Source organism: Gavia stellata, chromosome 3 (genome assembly GCF_030936135.1).
Source record: "Gavia stellata isolate bGavSte3 chromosome 3, bGavSte3.hap2, whole genome shotgun sequence".
NCBI classification, from domain to species: Eukaryota; Metazoa; Chordata; class Aves; order Gaviiformes; family Gaviidae; genus Gavia; species Gavia stellata.
This window is the reverse complement of record NC_082596.1, coordinates 57712447-57737050: the sequence shown is the minus strand read 5'-3', so window position 1 is coordinate 57737050 and position 24604 is coordinate 57712447. Positions and strand designations below refer to the sequence as shown.

At 40.6% G+C, this 24604-nt stretch overlaps 1 protein-coding gene across 1 annotated transcript in view; it reads left to right on the top strand.

Moving 5' to 3' along the window:
* The window catches only part of PIEZO2 (piezo type mechanosensitive ion channel component 2), a 322465-nt gene that overhangs the window by 229163 nt on the left and 68698 nt on the right, over nucleotides 1-24604 (top strand). The window contains exons 11-22 of the mRNA XM_059815888.1: nucleotides 143-282; nucleotides 2369-2605; nucleotides 8134-8257; nucleotides 9905-10164; nucleotides 10830-10978; nucleotides 11721-11894; nucleotides 15318-15359; nucleotides 19654-19686; nucleotides 20032-20252; nucleotides 22529-22689; nucleotides 23642-23818; nucleotides 23997-24122. Coding sequence (XP_059671871.1) covers nucleotides 143-282; nucleotides 2369-2605; nucleotides 8134-8257; nucleotides 9905-10164; nucleotides 10830-10978; nucleotides 11721-11894; nucleotides 15318-15359; nucleotides 19654-19686; nucleotides 20032-20252; nucleotides 22529-22689; nucleotides 23642-23818; nucleotides 23997-24122 — 1844 coding nt within the window. The remainder of the gene's footprint in view (nucleotides 1-142; nucleotides 283-2368; nucleotides 2606-8133; nucleotides 8258-9904; nucleotides 10165-10829; nucleotides 10979-11720; nucleotides 11895-15317; nucleotides 15360-19653; nucleotides 19687-20031; nucleotides 20253-22528; nucleotides 22690-23641; nucleotides 23819-23996; nucleotides 24123-24604) is intronic.

Here is a 24604-nt window from a genome sequence, read left to right as displayed (position 1 = left end):
TCTTTAGCTCCCATCTTGAGTTTGCTGATTGTTGTAGAAGTAGCCATCAGAGTGATTACAAGTGAAATCATTCCAGGATAGAGTGCATATACTACTTTTTGACCAGCATGAATTGCAAATAAGAATTTCTTTTTCTACTTAGAAAAGGAAGAGGAGGAGGAGGAGGAGGAGGAAGAGGAAGTTGCTCAGGGGGAAAAAGAAAATGTTAAATTACATGCCCTGGTCTCTGTGTTCCAATTTATCATGAAACAAAGTTACATTTGTGCTCTGATAGCTATGATGGTAAGTACTGGCAACGACAAAAAAAAAATGCTGTTAATTTTACAGATAAATATGTCTTCTCGAGGTTTTCTTGAAAGTAATGTCATTGGTTGGTTTTCAGTAAGTGTTTGTGTCAGGGTTAGAAAATATCAATATGGTGTCTGCATCATTTTGGGTCCATTTTAGGTTATTAATGCATAATTCCCAGGCCTGTTATAGACCTATAAATAAGGCAATTCATGGGGTTCTGGGTAAACCATCACGTTTCCAGGACTGGGAGCCCTGGGTTTTGTTGACTGTTGAATATTAGAAAACCATTGGGGCTCAGTTTTCTATTGATTACAAAGCTTCTGCATAAGCAGGCTTGTCGTGCTTTTGCTCCACTCAAAAATTTGCCTGCAAAATTAAAGCATTTCATAGTGATACCAGTAAATTTAAAATGTGTAGTTCCTATTTCAGATTGAAGCATGCATCCATTTACTCTCTGAGAAGAAAAGATCTGTAAAGCCTGATTTCCTATATTGACAAAGAAAGGTCTCAAGGAAAACACAACTTCGTGCCAAGCAGGATTTTGCTATTGTTTTACTCATTGCCCATATTTCTCTTTCTCATGTTGTTTCTTGCTTTTAAGCCCACTTGGTGCAAATACCTTGAGCTGCACTGTAGCAAGTTTTCAGCATAATGATTAGATCTCTCTCTATTCCCTATGCAAGCTTTGGTTTTACTGTTTTGGAAAGGTTTCAACTATGATGAAATTAACCATAAAGCTTCTTGGCCCAATTTTGCATTAAAAATGGTAAAACAAATTAGCTTGGCTGCTTCTTGTTTGCATAAAGTTTCAAACTTTATTTACTGTCCTTTAACAGGAAAAGTTTCTCAACTAAACAAAGCAGACTGTGTGCAGAATCTTGATCTGGCTTGATGCATTCTGAGACATTAGCAAGTAGTTGTTTTCATATTGATACAATGCCTCTTTTTCCTATTTTTTAAACTCACATGCTTCAGATGATCTGCATTTCCTTTTTAATTAAGTTCTAAGGTCACATCTTTCACTATCAAAGGAGAAGATATATTTGAATAGCTTTCTTGTAGTTTAATATGGAGATACTACTAGCTTTTTTCTTAGTGATATATCCCAATTTTATATGACCCAAATTAATTTATGAATTACTTTATGGTGTGATCTGATGCAAGTTCCACTTACATCATAGCCAAAGAAAGCTCAGTGTAAGCTGTTTTCTTATACGTGGACAGAGAAGTAGCATATTAGTGTTTTTCACATACCTTTAAAAGACATCATTTCTAAGGGGGCTGAGCTAAACTCGTTGAAATATTCTTCATGTTTCATACTTTTCTATTTAAATTGAAAAGGAATCTAAAATGTTTTATTGACAGTTATTCCACAGTTATACCAGCATACATATAGCTGAATTTAGTCCTAAATCGATAACACAATGTTAAGAAATCCTTTTCCCCAAGTGTTTGATAGAGCATTTTTCAGTAACTGACTTCTGCAAGCTGTAGAAAACATTCTGTAGTTGTGAGTATTTCAGGTCATCTAACATGGTTAGCGTAGACTGAATGTTCCTCAGGTTAGGTGTGTGCAGTATGTGCATATCATGGCTTTCCATTTTAAATTGATTCTACAAAGCTAGAACAGTATGGTGTTAGTGTAGTTTTGTAAGTCTGTCAAAGGCCTTGGATGTAGTAGCTATTGAATATGTTTTGCTATTCCTACTCTGAATTCTTTGCTGCTAGTTTTTCAAGAAGATCTTGTGTGCCCAAAAGTTAGTCTGTATTTTCCATCTCTTTTAGTTTGGTGTAATAAGAAGCAATGAGTCTGCTTACAAACCTTACCAGGGTGCAATTAATGCACAAAGCAGGGTTCTCCCTCAGCTGTGGACTTCTTAAAATCCACTTTCTGCACGTTCTCCAAGGGGTTTATTCTAGCTGGCCCAGTAGCTGATTAATATGGGTGAGAGCCTCATGACAATGAAAATGTGCGTTAAGTAGAGAAGCGTAAGTTAAGTGTAACTGGCAATATGCATCGATGTTGTTCCTGAATGTATCTGTGAACATTTTTTCCTCTCTTTCCTCCTTCCACAAGGCGTGGAGTATCACGTATCACAGCTGGTTGACTTTTGTGTTACTGATCTGGTCTTGCACATTGTGGATGATTCGGGACCGAAGGAAATACGCCATGATCAGTTCACCGTTCATGGTTTTCTATGGAAATTTATTGCTAACTTTGCAGTATATATGGAGTATTGAGCTCAAGAATGATGAGCTTCCTCAAGTATCTGGTTTTTTAGAAAGAAAGGAACCTGGGGAGTTGGCATCAAAGGTAGGTGTTACAAACAACTGGGATTTATTTATGAAACCACAAAATATATTGTGATAAAAAATGTGGATCTCTTGGCATTTCTTTAAGAGTGAATCCTTAATATTCAGTATAAGCATGTTCAGTAGCAGTAAGTCATTAAAAAATAGTGTTCAGAAAATTGCTTCTTGCTTGTTAAGCTAATACCAAAACAAATGTTTCAGACATCTTTGTAGACTTTCATGATAATTCTGTAGAAAATTCTTAGTGGATGGAAATTGCTCACTTGTTTGGTTTTATAAACTGGATGCAAAACTGGATGTGATTTGATTTGTTAGATTAATACCCATGGGATGTCAGATCTGTCTCTGAATATGACAGCAACTGGAACTGTGGTGTCATTGCAATTACCAATACTACTCACTCCCTTATGATTTGGCACAAGCAGCAGTGACTGAGCTTTAATTTTTTATCTTTACACCTGAAGCAGCATGAGTTGCAATCCATTTCAGGTCAGAAACAAGAGAGTTTGTTGACATGAGTGCATGATAGATTTTTTCCTTTGATGTCTTGAAAGCACTGCAAAATGCATTTTTTTTTGGCAGGTTTGCTTCTGGGGGAGGGAATGAGCATAAATAGGAAGTTGTTTCCTAGAGTATCCAAGAGGGGCGTCTCAGAGAGTACATCTAGTTAGCACTGCTCCCCTTGCGCTAAGTGAATCACTTCCCTTGTGACTCCTAATTACCATTTAAGGTGATTCTGTAAGTGATTCTCCTTGTTGGCAGTGCCCTTTGGAAAACCATTTCTGGGTCTTTAATGCATTTGAAAATTAGTGAGTGCTGTATTATTTCTCTCATAAAGGTAGGACTAGTTTAGTAAGAGAGCTAAAGCTCAATGGGTTCTGCAGGAGAAGTTCTACAGTTTCTCTCAATGACTTTGTAAATCTCTAAGGAGTTTTAACTGTCTTAATACATCAGCCCCTTTGACATTGTTTCTTGTTAGCTATATCTTCAAATATCTTACCTAAAACTAGCTGGTGTCAAGAAGGGAAACTGTTGTGTATATATGATAGTTTGGCCACACCCATAAAGCTAATAGAAGATGTCTAGTGGGGTTTATTAGGCTGAATATAAGGCACTCTGTAAATTTCACAGAATCACAGAATGGTTGAGGTTGAAAGAGACTTCTGGAGGTCATCTGGTCGAACTCCCCTACTCAAGCAGTGCCATGTAGAGCTGATTGCCCAGGACCATGCCCAGATGGCTTTTGAATATCACCAATAATGGAGAATCCACAATCTCCCCGGGCAACCTGTGCCAGTGTTCAGTCACCCTTACAGTAAAATAGTGTTTCCTGATGTTCAGAGGGAACCTTCTCTGTTTCAGTTTGTGCCCATTGCCTCTTGTCCCATCACTGAGCACTACTGAAAAGAGCCTGGCTCCATCCTCTTTCCACTCTCCCTTCAGGTATTTATAGTCATTGGATGGCATTCCCCCTGAGCTTTCTCTTCCCCAGGCTGAACAGTCCCAGCTCTCTCAGCCTTTCCTCATAGGAGAGATGCTTCATCTTCGTGGCCATTCAGCTGGACTCTCTCCAGTACATCCATGTCCCTCTTGTACTGGGGCGCCAGAACGGGACACAGCACTCAAATTGTGGCCTCACCAGTGCTGAGTAGAGGGGAAGGATCACCTCCTTTGGCCTGCTGGCAACGCTTCTCTTAATGCATCCCAGGATACCCTTGCCTTTCTTTGCCGTCAGCGTACATTGCTGGCTCATGTTCAACTAGGTGTCCACCAGGACCCCAGGCCTTTTCTGGCAAACTACTCTCCAGCTGGTCGGCCCCCAACATGTAATGCTGCATGAACTGGTTGTTCTTCCACAGGTGCAGGACTTTGCACCTTCCCCTTGTTGAACTCCATGACGTTCCTGTCAGCCTGTTTCTCCAGCCTGTCGAGGTCCATCTGGATGGCAGCACAACCCTCCGGTGTATCACCCACTCCTCCCAGTTTTGTGTCGTCAGCAAACTTAGTGAAGGTACACCCTGACCCATCATCCAGATCATTAATGAAGATGTTGAACAAGGCTGGATCCAGTATTGTCCCCTGGGGTACCTCGCTAGTCACTGATCTCCAACTAGACTTTATACCACTGATCACCACCCTCTGAGCTCAGCTGTTCAGCCAGTTTTCGGTCCATCTCACTGTCTGCTCATCCAGCCCATACTTCATCAGCTTGTCTATGAGGATCTTGTGGGAGATAGTGTCAAAAGCCTTCTTGAAGTCTAGGCAGACAGTATCTACTGCTCTCCCCTCATCTACCAAGCCAGTCATTTAATTGTAGAAGTTTATCAAGTTGGTCAAGCATGACTTCTCCTTGGTCAATCCACATTGACTATTCCTGATGATTTTCTTGTCGTTCATGTGCCTGGAAATGGTTTCCAGGATTAGCTGCACCATCACCTTAGAATCATAGAATCATAGAATGGTTTGGGTCGGAAGGTGCCTTTAAAGATCATCTAGTCCAATCCCCTTGCCATAGGGAAGGACATCTTTCACTAGATCAGGTTACTCAGAGCCCTGTCCAACCTGACCTTGGATACTTCCAATGATGGGGCATCCACAGCTTCACTAGGCAACCTGTTCCAGTGTTTCACCACCCTCACCTTCCCAGGGACTGAGGTGAGGTTGACTGGCCTGTATGCTCCATCTTGCCCTTCTTGAAGATAGGAGTGACATTTGCTTTCCTCCAGTCTTCTGGCTCTTCTCCCAGTCACCACAATCAATCAAAGATTATTGAGAGTAGCCTCTACAATGACATCAGCCCGCTCTCTTAGCACTCGTGAGAACATCCCATCAGGACCCATGGACTTAAGTATGCTCAGTTTGCTTAAGTATTCCCTGACCTGATCCTGTTCCACCAAGGGTGCGTCTTCCTTGCTTCAGACTTTTCCACAGTCTCTGGGACATGTGATTCCTGAACACCAGTCTTGCTAGCAAAGACTGAGGCAAAGATGGCCTTTGGTACCTCAGCCTTTTCCATGTCCTGTGTCACCAGCGCCCTTGCCCCACTCAGCAGTGGGCCCATATTTTCCCTAGCCTGCCTTTTTCTGCTTAGGTACTTACAGAAGCTCTTCTTGTTGCCCTTGACATGCCTTGCCAGACTCAACTTCAGACCTTAGCTTTTCTGACTGTGTCTCTGCATGCTCGGCCAGTGTCTCTATATTCCTCCCAGGTTACCTGGCTTGTCATCCACCCCCAGGCAGAGCCCATGCACTCCAGCTGTGCTGTCATGCAAATCACAACTCCACCCCCATATCTTCCTGGCCCTTGGTTCCTAAAGAGCCTGTGTCTCCCCATTGCAGCTATGCAAGCCATCACACCCTGTCTCGTGATCCCAACAAGATCATAGCCCTGCACAGAGGTCTCTAATTCCTTGTGTTTATTCCCCCTGCTGCATGCATTAGTGTACAGGCACTTCAGAGAGGCACACGGCATGCTGATTTCCCAGAAAGGATCTGGAAGGTTTCCCCGTAATGGTGCCTTGAAGGCATTTCCTTGCTTACATACAAATGCTTGAGGTGACCCCACATAAGCCCTGTTCTGTTGATTATGTATTTCCTTTCATTCACATGAACCCAGGCGCCCTTTGCTTGTCAGCCCTGTCCATCACTCCTTCTCAAGGCTGCTAGTAACTCTGTCACTCCCCGTTATTCCTAGTTTAAAGCCCTTTGAATAAAGGTTGAATATAAATACATATTGGATACTGTATTCTGCAGAGAGAGGAAAATAGAAAAAAAGGTACTGTAATTCTTTCTCCATAATTTTCTGCATGCTATGTGTGTGTTTCCTGGTTTGAAAAGGAAATAAAATGGATACTGTAAAAGGTGGACTAAAGGCATTTCTTTAATCTGCAACCCTTCAAGACTTTTCTTAGAGCCAGGTCTGGAAATGCCAAAGAGAACAAGGAGTAAATGCATCAGGGAGACAGAGCTAATCACTGCAGAACAAATCTGTGTTTTACGATATCAATGGTTTGTGTTGCAAACGCCAGAGCTCCAGGAGGTATCTGGAGAAGCTGTGACAATTCACACAGGCTGACAATCTTCTGCTGCAGCTCAGTCTTAGCCACAGAGTCAGTGAAAACAGCTGTCGCTGGCCTGGGACCTCTCTTTCCCCATGAAGTACTTGCACAGTAGATGAAAAACAGGGGAGTTCTTTACATTGTACTACTGGCCTTGTCATTCTATTGTATGCACAATACTTGGCTCTTACATGTTTCCTATCTGAGATTTTATTCTTCTATCTTATAAAGTAGTGAAATAACCCTTGTTCTGCACCACTGAAATCAGTGGAAACTTTGCAGAATGTAAACATAAAATCAAGTGTGTGATGAATGGGCATCATGCTGTTTTCTGAATTTTGGCCAGAGGGATCTGGACAGGCTGGATGGATGGGCCCAGGCCAATTGTATGAGGTTCAACAAGGCCAAGTGCCGGGTCCTGCACTTTGGTCACAACAACCCCATGAAATGCTACAGGCTTGGGGACGAGTGGCTGGAAAGCTGCCTGGCAGAAAAGGACCTGGGGGTGTTGATTGACAGACGGCTGAAGATGAGCCAGCAGTGTGCCCAGGTGGCCAAGAAGGCCAACGGCATCCTGGCCTGTATCAGAAACAGTGTGGCCAGCAGGAGTAGGGAGGTGATTGTGCCCCTGTACTCGGCGCTGGTGAGGCCGCACCTCGAATACTGTGTTCAATTTTGGGCCCCTGACTGATCTTACAGGTCTTTTCCAACCGTAGTGATTCTGTGATTCTGTGTGATCTCTCAGTATTGCAAGCTGTTGAATTTAGATTTTTGCAAAACACATAAATGCAGTCTTCATTAAAGAAATTTATTTATTTCTAAGGTATCCTGCTGTTATGGAATCTCTTAAAGCTCTTCAAAGAATTAAGAGCCATCTTAAATCTTGTAACTGCTCCAAATGCAAGGCATATTCAGTTGACTGTGTCTTTTGTAACTTAAAGACATACAAAGAAATTTTTCATTTTTAAATTAATTGCATTTAACACATGAGGTACCAAACCCCCTAAATCAAAAGACTTAGGATATATGCCAAACCCTAATAATGACAATACACTCACCTGCCTGTGCTTCTTCCCTGCAAAAAGGTAAAATGAACAAAAATGGACAGATGGAAAAGATACCAATCAATATATAATGAGAATATCCTTAAACTTACAAGACAGGAGTTAAAAACTGAATAGAAAGGCGGGAAGAACACAACTGTATAGGTAAATACCTTTAAGAAAAGATGTGGAGTGAAAAGTTATTACTTGATGGAAAAGTGCAAGTGAAATAAAGTTGTTTTCAATACAGAACACTTCCTAAATGACTTAACTTCCACAAAGGTGCACTTTGACACTGATGCCATTGTTCCTATTTTTTGGTCGACACAGAAAACAAAGGCATGCAAAATTTATCAAAACATATGTTTGTATTAGCAGGATATAGGATATACAATTAGTCTGTTTGGTTTGTTTGTTTTTTTTTTGCAGATTCTTTTCACAATTACTTTCTGGCTACTGCTTAGGCAACACCTCACTGAACAGAAAGCACTTCAGCTAAAAGAAGCTACTTTATCTGAGGTCAAAGTTGGAAGTGAAGAAAATGAAGAAAAAGGTAAAACCACCTCCAATTTAGCCCTTCAGTCGTGATAGAAGTTCCAGTTACTGCATTTCTGTAATGCTGAAAGCAATTAGCAAAATACCTGTTATTAGCTAAGAAAGATACTACAAAATTTATGTGTAACTATCTCTCAGGATATAAAAATAAAACACCTTTGAACTTCAGAAATGCAAATAAAATGAGAACTCTCTTTACTTGAAGGTAATTGAAATGACTCATTTGAGAAAATGTCATGGAACTTTCAAATAATCAGTTTACTCCTGTGTCCCAAACTCAAACCAGCAGATTAATTTCTGTAGAAGTTTAACCACAGGAGAATAAGGGTTTGCATACGAAAAGTCAGTTGTTAAATTCCTTGGAAGTTGTGTTTGTACATAAAAAACTTGTACAAAACCAGAAGTTAAACTACTAATTTCAATGGGAAAATAAGCATATCAATTTTCAGTGCAGGGGCTTATGCTATCAGAAGCATACCTGAGAGCAAAGTTTACTGTTGCAGTTTCAGCTCATCTAGCAGCTTGGTGACATTGTTCTCTGTTTGCTACTGGGCACATGTTCCCCCAAACCTTCTTTGCCCTTTTCGGTCTCTCTGGATGCTGATCTGAACAAATTCAACTCACTGAAATGGTAGAAAGCCAACCCGGGAAGCAGTGATGTGGCTTCCTTTTTGATTAATTATAATATTTGTCTAAGTAAAACGTTTGGTCAGTGTCAGAGCTGGACACTGCAAGGATTTGCAAGGCACGAGCAAGGAAAGACTCTGAGAAGATGGATAATGAGTGGGACAAAAGGGAGTGGGCAAGCCTTTTGATGGTGAAGTCTCTATGTTGTTTTCAATGTGAAGAAAAACATTACAGCTACATTCTATGAGGTTGACAAGCCCTGTTATATGGATAGTTGCTTATGTGCACTTGCTGTTGGGGGGGACACTTACCCTGCCCTCCACAAGCCTCACAAGGTTAATAACTGGGGAATCCTGACCTCTTCATAGGGCAAAAGCAGCTTGTCTTTTCTGCAATGGCTCGAGTACAGCAGAAGAAGCTGGAAAAGTGGTAGTTTCTTTGAAAAACAGCAGTGTTAGTGCAGCTTTTATATTTTTTAAGCTTGCTTGGTTTTATGTTAATGTTTTCTCTTGCTTGTGGTTCTTAGAGGTAACCACAATATTCTCTAAAGGATGAAACTCAAGATGAGAGGTTCAAACTCAAGATGAGAGTTTAAACTTTAAACTCAAGATGAGAGGTTTCTGGTGGTGCCGGTCATTTCTTTGTTTTCCAGTTTAAAAGGTTTCTTGCCTGGGAGTATAGGCGTTGCCATGGAAAGTGTTTTGACTGTTATCCATTATACAATCCTTAGGCTCTAATTTTCCACTACAGCTGCCTGCATTTCAGACACAATGAAGACTGGTGTCTGGGAAGGATGTATAGCTATGCACCGTATGGCTCCAGGAGCAGGTTGAAGCTCATATGAAGTTAAAACTCTTTCCCCTGCTCTGGAGGCATGTATGATTCAGAAATACAGTCTCTTGTGAATATTGTATTTTAAGTTTCTGTGTTGTGTGCAGAGATTTTACTTTCCACAATTTCAATTCTTACTAAAAGGCCCCAAAACAGACAGAGGCCAAATGTGACTCTGTATTTGCAGAAGAGGAGTTGCAAGAGGGAGAAGTGGCAGAAGAGCAGGAGGAAGAGAAGGAGGAGGAGGAGGAAGAGGAGGAGGAAGAGGATGATGAGGATGAACAGGATATTATGAAAGTCCTGGGGAAGCTGGTGATGGCTATGTTCATCAAGTACTGGATTTACGTCTGTGGGGGCATGTTCTTCTTTGTCAGCTTTGAGGGTAGAATTGTCATGTACAAAATCATCTATATGGTACTGTTCCTCTTCTGTGTGGCCCTCTATCAGGTAAGTGAGAACTGTGTTAACTAAATTTTGTCCTTGAATACAATGGTTCATACCTTTAACTTGGTAATAAAGTAGCTGCAAAAGAATTCATAAGCAGTGTGTTTGTTCTTTAGTTAGCTACAACATAATAAGATCATGTGAAGGGTTAAGACTAATTCTCCTTTGCCTTTTGATTATAGTGACAGGCAAAGTGCGCATAAATTAAATGCATAGAATACACACCTCTGCTCTGGGACTCCACCCCACATCACCGTGAGCTTTGGAACCTGTGTGGGACCTGTGCACATCCTACATAGCCACCAGTTTTTGTGGCAGCTGGTCCATACAACTTCCACACCCCAATGAGCCTGGAGTCCCTCTCCTCCTGGACTTTCATCACATAATGGTGATGAAACTGAGTGACTGAAGCTGTCCCTGGCCTTTATGTCTGTGGCCATGTCCCAGCAGTTATTTTTACACAAAAGACTGTACTTGGGTGCATGTGCATCAGGAAAAAAACCTGTATTTCAAAGAACTGTGCCTGCTGTTGGGTAAGCGTTGTTTACTTCAGGCCAGCTAGGAAAAATAGTATTCTTCGTCTTTGTTTGCTAGTACAGTGTTGTCCATGTTTTTGTCAGTGTCTTTGCCTTCAGCTTGTTTCAGCATCTTTAGTGTGTGATTTTCAGGTGCACTATGAGTGGTGGAGAAGGATTTTAAAATACTTTTGGATGTCAGTGGTTGTTTACACGATGTTGGTACTTATCTTCATCTATACATACCAGTTTGAGTCGTTCCCTGGGTTGTGGAAGAACATGACAGGCCTGGATGAAAGCAAGTAAGTGTTTTCGATTAATTCCATTTTTTCTTTGGACTTTTGAGTTCAGTGTGATGGAATGCTCTGAGAGCAGTCTTCCTTCTTGTGTGGGAAAAACATCATGAGACCATCCCCAGGCATAGCTGACTTGGTCCAGCTCTAAAGCCATAGATTTATTGGTTTAACCATGGAGATGAACAAGGGCATGAGAGGGGATCAGAGAGTCATATTTCACCTGCTGCCAAGGCCTTGGCACCACTTCTGTTCCCAATACAGTGCCAACACTCCTCTTTACCTCTGACCATAGGAGCAAGATCTGGGAAGAGATTAAAGGTAGATTTGCAGGATGTCTGGAGCTGATGAAAGTGGGTATGCCTTCCTGCTAATAAGGAGGGCTGTGTTTCTTCCTCCTTATGATGTGTTGGGCATTTCTCAACAGAAGGTTACATGAGAAACTATGTGCAATATGAGTGGATCGCCAGTGCAGGACTTTCAATCAGAGCCAACTCATGTGGTTCAAGAGATCTATGGCAGGGTTGGTGCATTTGACTCTGTACATTTACAGTATCTCTCTACATTACTGAGTCCAAATGCAAGATATTTGCATTGTAAAACTTGTTGATTTAGAAGAATTTTAAAAACTAAAACCACATAGCAAGTACCAGCCCCTTATTTCCTATTGCAAGTGATTTGTAATAATGTCTCATGGCAAGAAAAAGATTTTGGTGTGAAAAGGTGGCTTAGTGGCTTACTTTTTTTCCAGACTAGCGGACCTTGGCTTAAAACAGTTTTCTGTGGCTGAGCTATTCACACGCATCTTTATTCCCACCTCCTTCCTACTGGCGTGTATCTTACACCTTCACTATTTTCATGACCGTTTTCTCCAGCTGACTGATTTAAAGGCTGTAACCAGCAAACAGGACAACACTATTTACAGGTAAAGAAACAAAGTAAATGGAGCTATTGGTTATCTGTATGAAAATGCTGTTTCTTACTGTCTTGTAATGCTCACTTTTCATTAGACATTATTTGCCTTTGCTATGACTACCTGGCTTAAAAAGAAGGTGCTCAATATCCAGCACCCAGCTAAACAAATGACAACCAAAGTATCTGTCTTCACCCATTTTCCCCTACAGATGGAAGTTTTTCATTTTGGGGTACATTTTCAAAGGTACTAATGGTATTTATGTATTTATCTCACTGGTTTTGACCTTTAATGGGAGTTAGATGCTTAATTGCTATGTGTGCCTTTTTGTAAGTCCTGTCAATAATAGAAAATATAGCTTTTAATTTGGGTCATTTCTGTTTTTCAATGTCCATTTTGAGGGCCAAATGAAGATTGGGAGATCTTTGGCAAATACCACATTTGCATTGGATAATCAGGCCTTTTTGTAAAGCTGAACTTCAGAAATGGAAAAATCCCAAATCTGTGGTCACTCTTTACAGTACTGACCCTTGGCTATGCTAGCTCTTTGAGACATTCAACGATCTCATCAAGAAGTTCATTAGCATTTTTTCATGATTCTGGGACCTCACTTTTCCTGTGTTTTAACTCTTCCATATTCTTCTGCATAAAAATATATCTGGCCTAGGATCCTGCTCCAGGAGTATAAGAGAGAGAAATGGTTTCATAGTGCCTGATGTCATATTATGTGATGACATTTACTCTAAATCTTTGAAGAAACCAATTCATTTAGACATTAGAGTGTTTACCTGTACAATGATAAGTGTAACTCAGCTGCACTTCTATGAATGGGGACTAGCTGCGTAACATCACGTACACTACAGTGTGTTGTGGAATAATGACAGTTTACCTTAACAGAGAATTCTGCTCTAGGACTTGCTAGATTTACAAAAGCATTTCAGATATTTTTCATGCATTCAACTGAATATGAAGCAACTTTACAGAGCATAGTACAAGTATGTTTATGTTCCCTATCAGCAGTGCATGTAAATAAGCTCTACTTTTATAGAATGCTTCTGGTTTCTGTATTTAAATAAGTTGCCAAAACCAGAACAAATCAAACTTGGTAAAATTTCCTAACAATGTTGTATTATTTTTTTTAACTTACCTTTTTAAATGACTGTTTGCATAGTACTTTTTCCTTTTGCTTTTCTTGAATTGCTAAATCTGATGGTAGATTCAAGGGCCCTTTGAAATGGCCTGTGAGCAAACTTTCTTTGCCCGTAGCAGACTTTTTGTGCAGCAGCAGGTGCATGTTAACATCTCTGAAGTGGGAAGCCAAGCCCTGAAACCAGACCCCAGATAGGTGCCTGAGCTGAAACAGGGGTTGTCCCTGGGCTTAGGCATCTGGGGGAATGCACTACAGTTTGCAGTAGCTGTGCAAGCTCTTTTGTCGCCCAAACACTTTGCACTTGTGCTGAGTAACACAGAAACAGTTTCCACGTCACTCCTAGTGTGATCCAGTAGGCACGAAATGGAAAAGACAACCTGTGGCAGTCCCAGGATTTAGTTCATGGTACAGCACACTCTGCCTGTGAAACCGCTACTTGCAAATCTTTTGTTATACATGAAAGATACCAAAATATTAGCCACAGCTCTCCAAATGCTGGCATGAAGAGAATCACTGTGACTATAGTCACATCGTTCGTGGAGGATGGAACCACTGAAACTAAAACCACAAAGTGTTTTCAGTGTCCTGTTGAGAGCAAAAAAAAATAAAAGAATAGACTAGTATCAGAAAAGAAGGTTGTAGGATGTAGATTTTATCGGTAGCCAGTAACATTTTTGCCAGGAGTAAGTAGCCTTGAGATAGGATGCCAAAAGTAGACATTTGTTGTCGCACCGGGCTTTTTTCTGAAGTAAAGTGGCAGGTGAAAAGGATCATGTCATATCATTAGCTTTTTTGCCTTGCTACTATATTTCTATTTTTTTAAGTCTAAAAGTGTACTAGATTGTATTGAGCTGTCAGATAAGTGGCTAGATATTTTTAACTCTTAAATGTGGTGTATGTGCTACATTTGCCATTTTGCAGTATTTCAAAATCACAGTTATCATGTATATCATTTGTTCCTCCTCAGAAACTTTCACAAGTGGGTCCAATACCCAGATCGGAACACTTTTTCTAGTTTGTATTACCATAAACAATGCCTGACATATGAAGATCAGCTGTTTTCTTCCCTCTTCAAGTGATAAATCAGTACTGAGCATCAGCCGACTTTATAGCTCAAAGCTTCAGGATGAAAGCTCAGCTGACATTTGTATTGATGGTGCATAAAGCTGGATAAGAACGAGCACAACAGCCAGCTCCAGCTTAACAGTAATGCTAGCAACAGAAATAAGTTGCAGGGAAAATTAAAACACGGATTAAAGACTCATATGCATATGTGCAATTTTCTTGCAAAGCCACTAAAACTTCATTTTCCCTTTTGCTTTGAAAACACTAGCATTCACTCAACAGCTGGTTTACCTTTCAAAACTGCTTTTATGCTGCTTCTTTTGCAACAAACAAAAAATTTTAAATAAAGAAACTGAACCTTAATTTTGGGTAAACAGACAGAACTCAGTCTTTTCAATAGCAACCTTGTTAAAACAACCACAGCAGGTGAGAGCTAGTCATGAAAGTAATAGGGAAAGCAGCTCCAGTTCCTCCATCTGCCCCTGAACTGCTATGTGTGATTATGGTATTACGTTTGTGTCTAACTGAAGAGTCCTGTTACAATTGCTGAGATTGTTCATGTCTTAAGATGCTGCTTCACATGAGCAAAGTTTGCAGAGTGAGTTCAAGAGCAAGGCTCTGCCAGCTGCAAATAGAGGGGACAGAAACTGGCACACTAGAACTGGCAGAATGAGGCACTTCTCACTATTTATAAAGGTGATTTATAAAGGTCAATTTTACATCTGCAAGAGAAGGAAAAATCCTCTGATTAGGAGGACTTCCCAAGCCCGTTTCCTTGCTGCATCATGAATTATGGTATGGCAGAGATAAAGGCTGTGAGGCAGATAATTTTTATGGTATGATGCTCCATTATAATCACCTTTAAATAAAAAAGGAAGCAAAGTAGCTATTTTTAAAAAATATGCAGAATAGTCTGTGGCTTACTTGAGATAAAGCAGTAGAGGCAGTTCTGACATTTTGGGGTCTATGAAAAGAATCTGCAGTTCTAACTGAAGTTGCATGCGGTCTAAATGTCGAAGTATTGCATTTATAAGCTTCCTAGACTTTTCAGTGCATGGTGTATGTTAAGCTTTCAGATTGTGCTTTCTTATGACAATGTGTCTCTCTTGGTAGACAGGAAAGTGCATTCGTTCCTATGTAATGGTTTCCTTTTCTCTCTCTCTAATTCATTTTCCATTTTCATCTCATGCATTCTTGTGCTTTCATCTCCCACCTCATAGCCATGCCAAAGTCAATGGGCGTGTTTATCTAATAATTAATAGGTGGGTACTTCAATTCTTCCTTTCCTTTAAAACAAATCTACCTTAACTTTTTTGTTACTTCTTAATTGCCATAAAATGAAGTATGTTCTTGCTGCACAGTACTGTGAAGTAAGCAGGGAGAAAATGTTGTTCAGGCATTGTAGTCTCCTAAAGCTGGTGAAGCATTTAATACATGTCTCCTGCATATGTATACGCTGTGAGTTCATCTCCCAGCTGGGGATTCTTCTCTTAAACTTTGCCCATGCCTCAATACAGGAATAATTGGTGCTATTTGTAATTGGCTGCAGACAACAGACTTGGTTGAGGAGGCTTGTTTATCTACCCTTTGTTTGTGCATGGAAAGATGCATGCTTGCACGTGCACATACACACAGAGACACACGTCCCTGTCTTCCTCACAAGCACCTAAGAAAGGGAATTTGAGGGCCAGGTCAATTAAACGTGCAGTACGTATTATGAGTTTGTACAGACAGATTTCCCGATTCAGAGACAGAAATGGTACACAGAGTACACTGAAAGCACTGCTTGCTAAGGATGTTAATTCATGGGCTGAGTTGGGTTGCCGTATCCAAACTACAAAAGCCCATATTGCCATCGTCATCATCCCTTCATAAATGGCATCTTGAAAAAAGTTCCATAAAGTAGATTTCTTTCAAAATATTTGACTGGAGTAGATGTGGGCTTTTGGTTAATCAGCTCCGAGAATAGAAGGGCATCTGAGTTTGTTGTCGCTACTGAATATAAACAGAAAAGCCGAGAAAATCCCTTGTTTAGATATTTGTGACTACCTGCTCTAACAAGAAGTTAATTTATGTGTCATGTTCACGCTCCTTCTTCAAATGTCATCGCGTAGTTTAGGCCAGGGTTCTTAAAAGTTCACCAGAGCTGGAAACCTGGTCTGTAGGAAGTCTGTGTGTCAAGGAGCGGCGAGGGCAGGCGGCTTGGCGGGGGCAGGCAAGCCGGGAGCTGAGGGGCACGGCCAGGAGGCAAGGCTGGCCTCTCCCATGGCGGGTCAGGAATGAGAACCAGCAACTGAGGGTGAGGGTCAGGTCCGGAGATGGTAACAAGCCACAGCCTGGGGAGCATAGAGATGAGCCAGACCAGAGGTGAAGGCAGGGAGTCAGTCTGTGTGTCGGGCTTAGGGTCAGGGAGGCATGGGACCAGGCGCGGGCACAGCTGTGATGCAGCTGCAATGTAGGGGCAAGAGCCTCAGTGTGAGAGCAGCTCCCAAAGGAAGGAGAGGGACTCCCTGCACTGAGGATTCCTGGCTTGCACGCAGCGCAACACATATCAGCCAGCTGTCCTTGGATGCAGGCAGCAAAACCCCCTGCAAGGGCAGGGAAAGCACTCAGGGTCCTGCCAATAGAGGTATGGCCCTGTGTGCTCGGTTTGAATCTTGCATGCCAAATATTCAGTAGATGGGTCACTAATGTTCTGCAGAGCAGAAAGCTGTATGTTATTAAGGCTGTGCATGACAGATACTTGAGAAATTGTTTTGGGACAGAAAGTTTCAAGCAATTCATAAACTGATTGCAAAAAATTATCAAAGGCAAAAGATGCTTCATAATGCATCCAGTAAGTTGTTATTAATTAATCTTCTGCTTTAGCAAATTACAAATAGATGAAAGTACTAGTCCAGCAAGGACCTGGGGCACATGCCTGATTTTAGTGCCTCTGAAATTGCTTTGATGCATAAAACTAGATCTACTAGTATACTTCTCGTTAGTGGTACCCTGTTCAAGGAATTTGAGGGTAAGAAATGCTCTCAGTTAAAACCACTAGTGGCTGTACCTTCAAGACTTGTTGTCTGCATTATTGTTTAGTTATTTCTCTTCCTAAGTGTCAGACACAACACCTTTGTGTTATTTTGGATAATTTCCCACCGGTATGTGGTTTCCAACCTGAAGTTACATCTAACTAGCTGTGAAGCCTGTACAGGTAGCTTGTCTTAGATAGTCTAAACTAGTGCAGCTTTTATATCCTCATACCTCAGTGTTGTCTGTTACACGACATCGTGTGATCTTGTAGTGGAAAAAAATTTAAAAAAAAAGAGAAACAACAACCCTAGCAACCCTAGCAATAAATGAGGACGTCTGGGAAGAAAGATCCCAAGTAGACTAACTTTCTCAATAGTAGGCAGAGCTTTTTATCTAGCCTTGGATCTCCTGAGCACACGGTCCCATTCTCAAGCCTACAGATGTCAACAGAACTAAGCGCTGACATACTGAAAACTAAGCTCATACTGAGGCTTTATCAGGTACATATATTGCATGTACCCATCTTTATAACCCCATCACCTTCTGGAACTCCTGGATACACATGGGAGTTACATGAATAAGAGAAAGATGAGTCCTCTCATACAAAATCCTATAAGGTTACTATGTTTCTGGCCAGTTTACACTGAGGTAAGTCAGTAAGTCCTTGATTTACACCAGTGTGAATGTAGATTTTTCCATTATAAAAGTCAATTGAGAAGATACCTCATTAAAATCAATGCAATTGCACCTGTGCAAAACCTGTCTGATTGTACGGATACTTTAATTTCATGGGGCATTGCCTTGTAAATGGGCACTGATGATGTATAGTAGCCGGGGATCTCCATAACATTTGAACTGAACTGAAAATTCATTCTCTCTTCTTTATATATGACCCTCCTGTTGGTACTTTATTAGAGTTTTAGGTAGATACGCAAAGTTAGATTATGTCATTTTAGGGAATATTACTGTTTAGTCATTTTACAGAGATTTGAATATCCTTTCAGTATATACACTATCTTAAATATGAAAATAAAGTATATCGGACAAAAAGCCCTATTCTCAGTAGCCAAAGCTACTGAATTTATTGTTGAGTATAAGAGGTTTTCAGAGTATTGGACACTCAGGTTCATCGCCCAAACCATGATGAGGGATTTTAGCAATCATTGTCATGAATGTATTTATTCAGTGAGATTATTTGGTGCTTGACTAGTTAAACTTCTACTTTTAAACCACCTTTTCTGCTTTTTGGTAATTGGTATGGTATTTCTACTTCAGGATTTTTTAGTCAAATTTCTGTAGTTTTTCCCTCATTTCATCCACCAAAGTTTCCATCTTGAAGAAACTGTAGCTCCCAAATATTTGAAAAATAATTCTGCTTGTTTGAATTTCTCGTTAACTGCTTAGCCTATGCTCTTAGTTTTTAATGATCAGATGGTTAAATCTAGATTTTTAGTTTCTTGAACTGTAAAAATCCTCATTTAAATTGGCAGAATTTCCTGTCTAGATGGAAATATGCCAGAATTTCACATCATGAAAAATAAATCCCTGAGATGGTACTGTAGCATATTAAAGTTATTTGCATTAGTCCAGGAACAGTCTAACAGGTGCTTGAAAGTATGCTGGGTGTAGTAATTTCAATAGCATAACTAAACATCTAGTCACCTGATCATATAGATATGCACTTACCAAAGGGAGACTTTATTGCAAGAAGTCGTATTCAAAGGGACTATTTATGGCAGTAAGTGCTGTGCTCAGCAAAGCACATAGGATCAGGGAATTAGGAAAAGTGGGTTTTCTGCAAATATGGGAGGTGAGTCCCAACAGCACAGCTGGGGGAAAAAAAAATATCTGAAGCCATAAGAGAATGTCTTTTTTCCTCAGTAAAGAAAAGATACATACTGAATCAATCTCAGAAAAATTGGCTCCATGGCAATAGAGAAATACCATTTCCGTGTTAAATCAGTTGTATCCCAGTTTTGGTAGTCTGAAAATTACTAATAGATTTAGTAAGAAACAGTTAGAAATTTAAGAAAAATCTCTGTGAGATGTAGAAAAGAGAGAGAGAGAATGAATGGCACTATCAAAGACAGACATGGTAAAGTATACTGAAGTCACAGCCATGCAATTTTTGCTTTCATTTGTTCCCAAACCTGTAACTGCAATAAAACTTGCAAATTCCTTGGCTTTCCAGCTGCCTCTTTCAGTTGAAAGAAGGTGGAAATGCATTTAGAGTAATCAATCAGATAACTTGTGATGATTCGGCTGCATTACTGACACCATGGTACAGCATTGACCATGTTTAGCACTGGTGTAAATAGGTTGCCCCCTTTCCATCTGTGCTGCAATTCCATGTTTCTTTATACAAGCGCCCTGTGAATGTCATGATGGCATGCTCTTGGCATCAGAAGGCTTCCGCAGATGGAGTAGGAGAATGCTTTATGACTTGTGATGTAGCATGACGTATTTCTTGATGACCTTCTTCTGTAACCCCTCTGTTCTCATCTCCCTTTTTCTTTCTGTTCCAATTACTTTGATCAGCCTCAAGAAAAAAATACCAAACCACCAAAATGAGTAAGTCCCCTATGAAGTCATGAAATGTTTCCTCTTAAACAATGTCATTTCATGCTTCTACATCTTAAACTCTGACCATTTTCTCCAGCGGGGAAAATGTCAAGTTTAAGTGTCAATACCACTCATTACTAACTAGCCATTAGTATCTGAGTGAGAAGTAGTTACTAATACATTCCAACTCGATTTGCAGTGTGTGTTTGGAGAAAGTACCAGAATCATTAACTTTTCTGCTTCTAAGGCATTTTCCATGAATGGTTTATTTTTTCTAATTACACATCTTGAAAAAGAAAAAGACTACGATGTCATTACTGCTCAGTTTGCTGACATGCTACTATTTACCAACAGACTGGTGCACCAAGATGGCAGCCTGCCTGACATAACTATGATGAATTTAACAGCCAGCAGAGAAAAGGAAGAGGATAAAATGCTGGAAGAGGCTGGTGAGAAAAGAATGGAAGAGCCAGAGGGGGAGGTAGGGAAGGGGAGGGTCGAAAAAGAAAAAGAAGATGAGGACAAGGAAGATGATGATGACGAAGATAATGAATCAGAGGAAGAAGAAACTACAGGTAAGCTCTGCAGATTGCAAATTTTGCCTTCCTCAGTTTTGGTTAACAGTGGCAACAGATGGTTCATTCTTGGTCATCCCTGCTCACTTCAAACTTCACAGTCTTTGCCAAAAGAGCCTGAACTGAGCAGATGGCTATTTGTCAATTATTCAACAGGCTACAGTCTCTTCTAGGGAAAAATCATACTGTTTCTGTAGGATGCTGAGAGGATGAAAATAAAAACAAAACCCACCTCTTTCTTCAGAAGGGAACTCCTCTTGGTGGTCTGGATTGGATTAATAGGAGGTTACCCCAAATCCCAAGAACTCCTTTAGAGTGAAATCTCTTTATAATAAAGGAAATACACATACATATTTAATCTTTGATGCTGCATGCTTTCAAGGCACTCCACTCCAGAAGTCCCAATGGCTTTGCTTCATTATTCATGTGCACATTAGTGTCATATTTTTCACTTCTGAATGTGGAATGTGTAACTGATGCCAGATGAACATAAAAATGCTTAAGGGCAGACATGGGTAAGGCTGATGTTGTCATCCTTGATACTGCTAGGATGAACTCCTAACATGAATTACTTCTGTAACTCAGTTTGGAATATGAGCCATGAGTGAAAACCAGGGAAGGGCATTTAACACCCAAGGAAGCTGTATTGTGTGGAAATGGCCTTACCACTGATTTAGTTGCTCATGCCAATATTCACAGGACTGTGACACATAAGTAGGGACAGGGTCTGTGTCAAGGCAAAATGGCAGCACATCTGGCTTAGCTGCCTCAGAGAAGCTGAGCTGAAACTATTTACCTTTCCTGGCTGGGACATCTTCGCTCATAGAGGTGTTCATGGGCCATGGAAACCTTTCTTGGCCAGCTCTCATGTGGTCTATGACGAGTGCTGAATTTTTTGCACCCTGGCCACCCTTACATGCTGGAAGGGCCTGGGGACAGAGGCCAGCTGTTGGAGGTTGAGGTTACCCTGTGCAGCAACACATGCAAGCAGGGAAGTGGGGAGCTGCAGCCTTCTCCCTGGGGCCCCCTCTGCACCACAGCGAGTGGGGCTTGGCAATAGCACAAGGTACTGCTTTCCATGTGGGGTCCATCTTTAAGCTGTATATGCATTTATTTCTACCAAAGACTTATATAATTTTTATTTAGCCACGTGGCTGGAGTTTTAACATTATTTTAACATGTTCACATGTGCAGACTTTATTACATAGTGATGTACAATTTTTCAATGGATATCAATATAGGTCAGGCCTATATTTTATCCCCTGTGTATGTAGTGCCTGGACATGCTAGACAGAGCTTGCTTCAGTATCTTACCTGCCTGTTCCACTTAACTGGCACTGTCTGGATATAGCCTGCATGGTGACAACACTGCAAATTAAAATAAATGCAGTGAAAGAATGTGTGAGAACATCTAATTCTGTAAATAAAGACTTTCCTTAAATACACTCATTGCACCGATAAAAGCACATATGTAGGATTAGAGTTCTATAGCTTGATTAATTTGTCAAGTTTAATTATGTACTCATGGAATTTACATCACTCAGCATTTTTATTAGGATTTTCTAAGTTGTGGTTGGAGAAAGAGGGCAGAAGAGAAAAAAAATGGAATTTGGTTGTCAGGTATTCCAAAGTCTGCTTTTTCACACAAGTGTGCATGTGTTCTTCACACAAATATGCACAGAATTACCATCTTGGTTTCCTTTATATATAAAATACCAGAGAAGTTGAAATAATTACATACAGAACCTGGTAACTCTTTTGCATTTTTACAGCTTAGACAGTGATATGTTTTGGTGTCACTTGCAAATGTTTCCATCTCCAATGTTAACTGTAAGAATGTTCTCACAGCATGCAAAATCCTTCCTAATCTCCAAAATGCTTCTGAAACCCATAATACAGTGTGAAGACTTTATACAAATATATATGAGCAGTTTTATAGCCAGCCCACAGGCAGAGACGGCACTTAGAGAGCACTGTTCCTCTCTGCTAGAGAGGAGTAAAAGCAGGATCGGCAAGGGAAGCCACCGCCACCACTTTTGAGGTGGGGAATCCTTTCAGTGAAAGTGAGTCAGAAGGGAGAGCACCACAGCTGAGTGGGCCTCAACCCCCTTTTGTCTTAGTTAACCGCTGAGCCATATCTTTAACCTCCTTCATGTCTTACTCTAAGGCCTAGAAGAAAAGAAGTAGAAAGCTCATTGTTATCTAGAGGAGCACTCTTTTTTACAGAGGCCTTCTGTTTTTCTCCTCCCAATGGTTCTGCTTGAACATCTCTGCAGACTTAAGGAACAAGTGGCATCTGGTGATTGACCGCCTTACAGTGCTGTTTTTGAAATTCCTGGAGTATTTTCACAAGATGCAAGTCTTTGTGTGGTGGCTGTTGGAGCTGCACATCATCAAAATTGTTTCCTCTTACATCATCTGGGTCACAGTGAAAGAGGCAAGTAAACACCCGCTATCAAAATCTTACCCATGGTGGAAGCTTGTCAGCATCTGCTGCATAGTGGCACACCCAAGCATAGGGAGATACTTTCCTCATGTCAGACCTCACTGAAATTGTGGGATCCAGCCGGGCTTGTCAGTGCTGGGGACCTACCTTGACATCTTCTTCCACAGTGATACTCTATCTGCCTAGATATTCTCAGCCCTCCCCTTTTCTCCAGATACTAAGGTTTTGTTAGTCTAATTCTTTGGACTGAAGAGGTGGAATCCCTCCCCTGCTCAAGCAGGCTGGGGTCATCAACCAGGGATGGAGGATGTGGAAAAGGATTGGGAAGGAACATCTAGGAAAATTAGTTAAGCTGGGTCTGGTGCTAAAGAAACAGGAGTGTGGAACTAGACCTAAAGAAAAAGGGAGCAACACCTTTAGCTGTGCCTTTGGTGTGGGCAGAGTGAGTTCTTTACCTGACGTAGCCATTCCTTGAACAGGGTAGTAGGAAAAGATTCACTAAAAAGCAAAACAAAAAATCCTTTTTCTCACATCTTGGGGAAAAAAAGGTCAAGAGGATGAAGGTGGGTTCCACAGACACACAGATCTGTATCATCTCTTCTTTGTTTCATGTGTACTAAAGCAGCAGAACCAGCATGTCATCCCTCAAATTTCACATCTGTTGTTTGTAGGGTATGCAGTTTTGTGGGTCTGACAGTATTAATATTATGTAGGAAATAACATTCTTTCTAAACCGACTATTAAGTTTTCCCTTCTTCACTTACCACTTTGTGTCTGTGTTACTGTGAATATTGTTGTAAATGGGTTTTTTTCAGTATTTTTCTCACAGTTTCTCTATGTCCCTTTCTTTTGAACGATTCTTTTTAATTACTATGGAAAAGGTCAGACTTTCTCAGTTCTCTTGTTACTTCATGTAATTTCCATCCTGTTTTTGTGTTTTCAGGTGTCTCTGTTTAACTTTGTGTTTTTAATTGCCTGGGCTCTTGCTTTGCCATATGCTCAGTTTCGCCCATTGGCATCAAGTATCTGCACTGTTTGGACATGTGTCATTATTGTCTGCAAAATGTTGTACCAGCTCACATCTATTGATCCCAGCACTTTTTCCAGTAACTGTACATTGGTGAGTACAAGTGCATATTAAAATGTTTTGGCTGCTGCCTTCTTCAATAAAGAAGAGCAAAAGGAAGCTTATCAAGTACTGAAAAGTACAGTTCACCTGATACATTATTGTTGATTATCATTCCCTCCCCAAGCAGCCTTAAACTAATTTTTTATCAACTGTTGCATTTTCTTTTTAGCCAGGAGAGAATGAAACTAAGGTCAATTTGGAAGAACTCAAAACCTCAGTCCTCTACAGTGGGCCAGTCGATCCTGCAGAGTGGGTTGGATTGAGGAAGTCTTATCCCCTGCTTGTGTACTTAAGGGTAACTTCTTTAATTATCTGTATTGAGGTATTTTCTTATTTGTAATGAAATTAGCAATGTTTTTGAAATAAATCATCTGCCACAGAAAAAAATGTAATGCAAGCCATTGATAATAGGAAAGTACAGAGGGGAAGAGACAGCAGAAAGCTGTATCTATTACACAGGACATTTCTAGAAGGGATTCAGTACCAATTAAGATAATCTGCATGTAGAAGTATGGCTTTCTGACTCTGCCATCTGTTAAAAGCACTCTAAGAAATGTGATATTTAAGAACTCTGAGTAATTAAGAGGTACATAGCTTTCAGGTACCAAAGGACTGATGGGTCTAATTGGAGTAATTGACTTGAATGACAGTATATGCTATAAGCAGTTAATTTTTTTAAGTGCTTATTCCTTAGCAACAGCTTAGAAAATATAGTGAGTTAAGGGAATAATTCATTCAGACACTAGTAAATGGATGTCTTTTGTTTTTCTTTTTGGT